Consider the following 8,943-nt stretch of genomic DNA (forward strand, 5'->3'; position numbering starts at 1 on the left):
GCATATTTTCTCAAAGAGATTTCTTTGAAATTCAAATTACTTTTTACAATATCTTATAAAAACATGCACTGCCCATAGACTTCAATGTAAAATTCAAAGTGATATTAACTGGACAATAATCAAAATTTTGTAAATTCCTTTGGTGGAGCATTTTCATTTGATAATATCTTCAAATTGCTACCATGATTAAGAATATTGGACCGTTCATTTATTAGGTACAAAATATGGTCGTTATACATTGAATACCTTAAGTGGAACCATGACTGGGTTAGGTTGTTTAGAGACTTGATTATGATAAAACGTGACTGGGATAGGTTATTAACAGTTGTGGTTATGTGGAACCATTGGGTAATGTTGAACAGTGACTGGGATATATTGTACAGTGGTATTTTACACTGTTCAGTGACTGGCTTCTGTAGAACCATGACTGGCTAAATAGGTTTTTTGTGTATCGGTTTTTGTTTCTTATGTCTTTTCTATTGACTGAGTTATGGTGAACAATTTATTAGATAATCATAACAGAGACTGTGTTATGTTGAACACCTATATTGCAACTTGAACGTTATTTATTTCTAGGACCTATAATTCCCATTTGCCCACGTTCACAATAAAAAATAATCATTTTGTCTCAGAATATTAACATAACTTATTATGGTAATAGTATTTTGCAGTGCGTTCACACATGCTAAGTATACTTCAAGTCCTACTTTTACTTGTATGTAGTATTGTTACTGATAGGTAATGAAAAAGCAGTCTATTAATAATTATGTTTACTATTAAATACAACAAATTTTATGAAATCGTACATCCACCTGGGTGTCATAATATTAAGTCTCCGATTATCGTTCGAATTTAAGCTGCCAACTTGCCGTATATATCGTCATATGTTTACAGAAGTATATGCATCGGGATCGAACATGTGTTCTGTTGCAAAAAAAAACCGTACCGGAGATAATATTCCCGGAAATCGTGACTGGGTTATGTTATAGACTTTACCTAGACGGTACTGTGACTGTTCCTTCGCTTAGCGCATGGCACTGTAAGTGAAAGACACAGTCTTTTAGATGAAAAGTCCCGAGTCACGATAGACGTTGGCACGATATAGAACCTCATTGCTCAATGGCCATGAGTGCCGTCTTTAGGTCTAAATTTGAAACCCCTCATGCAATCGTCGATTTCTATATGAGTCAACTGTCCTTGCATGGGACGTAAAACAGCAATTAAGCAATCAATCAGTGTTAGTCAACAGTTTTAGAATCATCAAAATTTTGTCATATTCAATGCCAATATTGAAATCCTTGGTAGATGTGTCATAATAAAAAGTAAATGGTATAATAATAACAAGACATGGAATTATTGAATGTGTTCTCAGACAGAATGCTGAACATTTGAACCAAACTGTTGCCTTTGGCCTTATGGGCAAACACTTAAGCCATTGGGTCCGTCAAAACTTATGTTGCTCTCATACAAAATCAATACATTACATGTATAATTTTGCAAATTGAAGGTGACACACATGAATATTTTAAATACAAAGCCTAAATTACCATGATTTATTTCAAAATTTTGTGCAAATGAAGTTTTGTTGTTAAGTTAATCTTTTTCTTTTTAGAATTTAATATGCTTTCTAATCTAGAACACTATAATAAGACATATGTGTTTAATAGGCTGTAATTTGATTTAGTTTCAGAGGATTGTGAACATAACAAATAAATCCTGTAAATCATGATCATGGACAGGCTAGGATACAACAACCTGCGTAGAGTACGTCAGTATTTCAGAAATTCGTGTAAAGTCCGGCAGTGTTTCCAGTGTCCGGAGGACACAGAATTCTACTGTAACACGTGTAAACATGACCTGTGTCTGCCGTGTAAAGAGAGACATGTTATTAGTCTACACACTAAAGACCACGATGTCGTAATTTACCGTGAAAAATATGAAAACATTACAAAACAAGAGACTTGTGAGAGACATCCAGACATGTTTTATCAAACGTACTGTCATTCCTGTAAACTTCCTGTCTGTTTCCAATGTACAGAACATAGAGATCACCAAATACAAGACATTAAAACAGCATACAAAACAAACCGTCAAAAACACAGAGAAATCGTTCACAACATCAGAAGTGAGACTCTCTATAACAACAGTTGTATTCTGGCAGGAATCAAATCTGATATAAAAACTTATCACCCAGTAATCTCCAACAATCAGTCAGAGACGTTATTAAAAGCCCAGAAACTTAGGAACCTCATAGACACTGAAATGTATGATGTTAAAATCAGACGCAAAAGATTTATTCAAAGTTTACAAAAACAGAGGAAACACCTTTCAAACATAGAAGACTTGGAACATAGATCTGAACAGTTAGCAAACAGACCGCTAGAATTCATCATGTTACTAAAGACAAATCGTGTACACAAGTTAAAGGACACTCCCAATCCCACACAATATGCCCTGGTCTGCCTTACTGAAGAAATCAACATAGAGGATGTGACTGATTTACTGGGTGAAATCCAAATAATAGAGAGAGGAGAAAGACAAGTGAGAAATGAAAGTCAGCTGAAACTGATGTCTACACCTGTGTTACATAGGTCTGTCAATGTGCGCGGTGATCCGGGTAAAATATTTCATATTTGCTGTGTGACACCAGACCAGGTCTGGATCAGTAATGGTCAAAATATTATCTTGATAAACTCTGAGGGCGACATACTACATCATATAACACGCAATAGGACACAACACACGGTGAACCTTACTGGTGATCTTATTTACATAGACTGGGATGGTAACATTCTCAAACTCTCTAAAGATAACAGAACAAATTCTACACTGATGAAGATAACAGTACCAAGTGCACCAAAATGTATATACTCCTCCAAACTCAACGGCGATTTGCTGGCCGGGATGCGAACCTACCAAGGAAAAGGCATTATAAAACGCTTTAATGACATAGGACATCATAAACAAACAATATGGCATGGCAACACAGGTCAGAATCTGTATTATTATCCTATGTACATCACAGAGAACCGCAATGGAGATGTTATTGTGTCTGACAAGGGTAGTATTCGTACTGGTATTTGTTATGGTGCTGTAGTGGTGACAGATAGTAGAGGTAGACACCGGTTCTCCTACACAGGTTCTCCATCACAATCACGACTATATCCACGTGGAATCTGTACTGACGCGCTGTCAAACATTCTGGTTTGTGATGAACGCACCTACACAGTACAGATCATTGACAAGGACGGTCAGTTCCTGTCACTGATAATGAAAACACAAAGGGTAAATATACCACAGGCCCTGAGTTATGACGACAAAACCCATCTTCTTTGGGTTGGATCTACCTACGGGGAAAAGAGCTTGTGTGTATACAGACACATAGATAGGCAGGACACTATCCAATATATGACAAATCAGATAGATATTTGACATTACACATTCTATATTGACAAGGTGTGCAACAGGACAATTGAATTAGATCTATGATGAACACATTCATACAAAAAGAGAAATATCTTGAAGATCTTTGTAATTAGTTTCTTATACAACATGAAATGAAATACAACAATAACTTAGTACTAGGTAAAAACTATATGTTTTGTACATATCTACATGCTGATCAGTCAAATGTAAACGCGATTCATAAATTCTAACTCCGTCTAAAACGAGCGTCTCAAATATAATTTTAAGCTATTGTTTAAATGTATACATATCAGACAAGCAAAAGAAACATAAGTACCTAAATTTTAAATGTTCAGCATCATACATTGTACATGTAACAGCACATTAGAGCTGGAGCTTAAAATACATTGTAAAATGTTTTTCGACAGCACAGTATCAGTGTCAGTGAATATAAATCACTATAATTCCAATCTTAATTTTATTTTTTTTTTGATTCCTTGTGTTATGATTGGACGAGAGCAAGTTTAAGAAAAAGTTTACACATCGATGAATTTTTCAACCAGAACAACTTTCTTGACCGTTGTAAAAACAATGAAAACAGATACCTCTAGGCCGTTTTAGCTAAATTATGATTACAAGAAACTTATAATAAAAAATGAATGAATGAATTTATGGATGAAAAGATAAATAGGAAAGACAGACGGGAATATTATGTTTATGTCACTGTCGGATTACGAGTGTGAATCTTTGAAATCGCTGATTATGCTGTCATTTTCTCGACGTTCCGTATGAGCTCAGTTGGAATTGTTGTGATAGGGAAAAGAAACTTACCTCAGACTCTTGCCTTTTCAGCATCAAATTCATATATTTACATCCTACAGATCCCATATTCTCCCTAAATCTTTGAACGAACCAGTGCAATTCGAGGACGTCGTCGGTCTTCAACTTTCGTCATGATGTCAACATGGCCATGGTCAAGGACGAATTATTTTGAAGAATTCGCGTATATACGATATTTGTTGATTTAAACAACATTCGATAAGGTTTTATAGTTTAATTATTGATTGTTTTGTCAAATAAAGTTGAATCTTATCTATATTCATTTTGTATACGTTTCTTTGCGGCGTAAAGTATTCCTATGCCGTACAAAATAACAGATTGTATGGCGGCCTCAAAGAGAAATAATTTTTAAGAAATAAGGTTTCATTTTTGGAGTGTTATTTGGATGTAAAATGGGTTGGTAAAGTGATCAAATCCCATAAAGCCTGAATGGAAGATTTGATCATGTGCCAACCCGTCTTACACCCCAATAATACTCAGAAAACTAGAGTCGAGCTCGTTGCAAAGCAACGAATAGGTCTTTCGTTTGAGCTATGGAAAGGAAGGCGTTACTTTTAGTCTAGGTCAAACCATTTTAAAGGTATATAAGTAAGCAACCTAAAAGCTTATTAAGGAAGCAACTTAAAATGTTTCGCCAGAAATAAGACTGTAAATGTTATTTGCATGACCTTGAACTTTCTTAATGACCTTGCGACAAGCAATGACAAACTCTTATAAAAATACATAATCTGCGTGTTACCGAGTGGAAAAGTTCATGTATGTTTTTTAGATACTCTTTTAGTCCATATATCCAACCAAAACAATTTATCTTAAGCGGCCTTGAACTTGAGTCAAGGCCATGCCCCACCCTGCATTGCATGTTTCACTGGTACAAATACGGTTGAGAATTTAAAGTTTCTCTGTCAGTAATGTGACTGGTCTAAAAGACTGGACATGTTCAGTCAATTTTTTTTAATATATATCGAATGGAAATAATTTATTAGGTTCAAAATTATGATTTACATGATCATTTTACTTGAAATATATCTATAGGACATGAATGCCTCGCCGAGTGTATATTAGTAAATAATGCAACATTAAATCTGAATAAGTGTATGACGTTTGTTGAGAAAATCTTGAATAGTTTCGTAAAAATTGAAATCTTAAGATAATGCATATATGCATAAGCTTAGCTGTAGAACTGTAACCTTCCGAGAAAAAATATGTTGATGCACCGGAGAGCTACAGTGCCACCTATTGATAAAACTGTATATTTATTGCGCACAACAATTTGCGCTTGATTCTGGACTAATTCTTCCGAATTCTTACCTCAATGGCAAAGAAACTTTATTTCAAAAAAACCCTTACTACTCTATCAAGTACTCTCTTAGTTTACAACTGTTCGAAGCACGTAGGACCGAATTATCTTGCAAACAAAAATGGCAGTATAAATAGACAAAATTTTCGATCATTTCAATTTCAGGGCAAGGAGGGCTATAATTAACGATTGTAAGGTAAATGTTTTGTTGTGGAAACAGTGAAAGGATATGTTAGGACCATACGGTTAGTAATATTTTGATGTTAAAGTTTCAAAACAATGGAGAAATAAACTGAGAAACAGCGCACTTTTTGTGCGCAATAAATATACAGTTTTTTAAACGGGTGGCACTGTAGCTCTCATGTCTACCAAAACAAATTCGGAGAGCTACAGTTCTGCAGCTAGCATAAGCTTACATAAAAAATATCTCAAAAGGATTTCTTTAATACTAAGCAAATTGCAAATTAAAGACAAGTGAGGTCAAGTTCACCTGAAAGTGCAAGATCAAAATGTATCGGGATACTAATGTTTGATAAAAATGTCTTGAATGGATTCTTCAAAACTGAAGGTCGCCTGTGTGGCACGGTGGTTAGAGCATCTGTTCTACACTAAGGTTTGGACAGCTCTCATAAGTGTGTATCAACATATGAAGTTGAGTAAAAATATAAATGCTTTCTTCAAAATTGAGCTAAATACTCACTGAATTAGGTAAAGTACAAGTCATGTAAGATCAAGGTGAAAGTAGAAAAAATAGTAGAAAAAATATATGTATCACAATAAGAGAGTATAAAAGAATACTCAGTCTTGAATGATATGTTTCTGAGTTAACAATAACCTGCAAAAAGTTAGGTTAAGGTCAAAGGAAAGGTAAAGCAAAATGTTGATGCAGTAACAAACGTGTAGCTAGCCTATAGTATGTATCAGCACATATCAGTACATATCAGCACATGAAGTTTGATGATACTATTTTGAATGGTCTCTTTAGACAGATATAAAACAGATGAGATTAAGTTCAAATTAAAGGAAAGGTCAAAGTCAAAACATGTTGATGCAGGAAAATAGCTCTCATCAAAATTGAATAGTTTCTTCGAAATTGAGCTTTGAACTGAGGTAAACACAAAACGGGACGAAGGGACAGACGGAAAATGGAAGACGTACATGACAAACAATATATTCCTGGCCATTTTTATGGAGAAGCATCAAAGTTTCAATGAGAATGTTTTATTTGAAATTTGGACACTTGTGAAATGATGCGTGGAGACCCATCCTGTGGATGAGACCGGATAATTGTGTCGGGGTAGGTGCTAGCATGAAAAAGATCCAAAGCACCTGGTTTCATCAGGCATAAAACTTGAAATTAATAAATGCTCGAACGAATACGATTGTAAACAAATATGAGATATACCCTATAACGGGTAATTTTTACTGCTGTATTTATTTACGAATTTTTGTCAAAAAAAGGTGATTTAAATTTTTACACGTTGATCTTTTACGAATTGAATATGTTCGTAAAAATTAAAATCATCAGACGTAATTCCAGATCACATTGAATACATTTATGTACAAATAATGTGTCCAAAAACCCATGTAAGAGAGAAAGAGAGGGGAGAGAGAGAAAGAGAGAGAAAGAGAGGGAGTTATTAAATTGATATTATACAATTATTATACTTTCATGTAAAATACTACAATCTGATTGGTTTAGACGCAGTTAACAATCCGTTCGATTACCCTGAGCCTTAGCAACACACGTGACAACGGGTAACACATGCGTGGAAATTATGCGCGTACGGTTCACCGTAGAATTCTCAAAACGTCAGTTGCGCGTTTGAAAGAACCGGAATTAACTTGACGTCTATAAAAGCTTGCGTCCGATATAGCTTACTTGAAAACAACAAACGACAGACGATACATGCTTGCAAGTGTAGGAAACATGCTTGCGAGCCAGAAGTTACGAAACTTCATATGATAAATGACTCTAATTCGAGTATCAAACAAACAATAAGGAGATTAGTGAACCGGTGAGTGTGAAATTAAGCTTTCTATACATGATCGTAAAGACGATCGACTTTTTTTTTCGCTGACGTCCTATATCAACAAGACATTCAGTATAATAAAATAAATGACGCGTCGGTTGACAATGGTTTTTCTTGGGGTGTCAATTTCAAATGTTACCCTCCAAATCAGGCACCATTTATATAATATCGCCCTCGGTCGATATACTTCATGGATCTTCGGTCAATGTCTGTCATCCTGGGTCATTATAAATGCATATTGACCGTGCATTGAGTCCATATTTATTATATTATATAAATAATAATTTTCCAAATTTATTAGTGCAATGTATATATCATCCTATTATTTACAGAGTTAGTATTAACCATAAATAAGTTGAATGTAAATGTTTCAGAATTCATTGAATATTACTCAGAGGAAATTGTTATGGCAATAAATTTCCCATATCATTAAAAAATGACGCAAGATAATTGTCTCCGAATAACACAGAGTACCCCTCCCCCAGATTGAGAATCCCTCTCGTTTACACTTGCAGACGAAATGCACTGACAAAATATAAATACCAATGTCTTCTAAGAATAAATACAATCTTACATGGTATGCTTGTCTATATTTTCTTTAGTCTCTGTAATTGCGTTTACAAACAGCGTCAAAATTCTGCTGGCTGAGTGGAAAGGTCGAATTCAACCATGAAATGGTATATGCTAATTATTCCCGAAAAATATTCACGAATATCCTAGTAATTGTTTTGTATTATCAGTCTCAGACGAAATGCACTGACAAAATATAAATACCTATGTCTTCTAAGAATAAATACAATCTAACATGGTATGCTGGTCTATATATAAATTCTTTAGTCTCCGTAATCGCGTTTACAAACAGCGTCAAAACTCTGCTGGCTGAGTGGAAAGGTCGAATTCAACCATGAAATGGTATATGCTAATTATTTCCGAAAAATATTCACGAATATCCTAGTAAGTGTTTTGTATTATCAGTCTCAGAGTACTTAACTATATAATTTAAATTTTATTCACCTACAACTTGCGAACTTCCATGTTTGTCTAAAGCGAAAGTGAAAACGAGGCAGCTCGTGCGAGTCATTATTCGCTTTCAGCGGTCGGTATTAAAAAATAAGTACTTCGTATTGACCAATCAGATAACCGGATTTCACAAAGTTATATGATATAACAATATAAACACAATGCAACAAATTGTTTATATTGAATTACATAATTTTTTAAAAATAATCTTTATATACATGAGCAATGTACCCTTCATTTACTCCTATTTTTTAACATATTGTTAGGGCACATACATGTGCACGTCTGGTATATTTACCGAAAACAAAGAGAGACAACTCAAACTTACATAACTGAAGTGAAAGTATT

General features: G+C 34.6%; 1 protein-coding gene across 1 annotated transcript; it reads left to right on the forward strand.

Moving 5' to 3' along the window:
* Nucleotides 1-1,725: 1,725 nt before the first annotated feature.
* On the forward strand, nt 1,726-3,432 carry LOC134247052 (uncharacterized). The gene has a single exon (XM_062729391.1). The coding sequence runs from the start codon at nt 1,726-1,728 to the stop codon at nt 3,430-3,432; it is 1,707 nt and encodes a 568-aa protein (XP_062585375.1).
* The last annotated feature ends 5,511 nt before the right edge of the window (nt 3,433-8,943 follow it).

This window comes from Saccostrea cucullata, unplaced genomic scaffold (assembly GCF_032062105.1).
Source record: "Saccostrea cucullata isolate Sc308-1 unplaced genomic scaffold, CSIRO_AGI_Scuc_v1 ctg2472, whole genome shotgun sequence".
NCBI lineage: Eukaryota > Metazoa > Mollusca > Bivalvia > Ostreida > Ostreidae > Saccostrea > Saccostrea cuccullata.

What these genes read in the sequence shown, in the direction of transcription:
- LOC134247052 (XM_062729391.1), top strand. Translation starts at nt 1,726, where the DNA reads ATGATCATGGACAGGCTAGGATACAACAACCTGCGTAGAGTACGTCAG.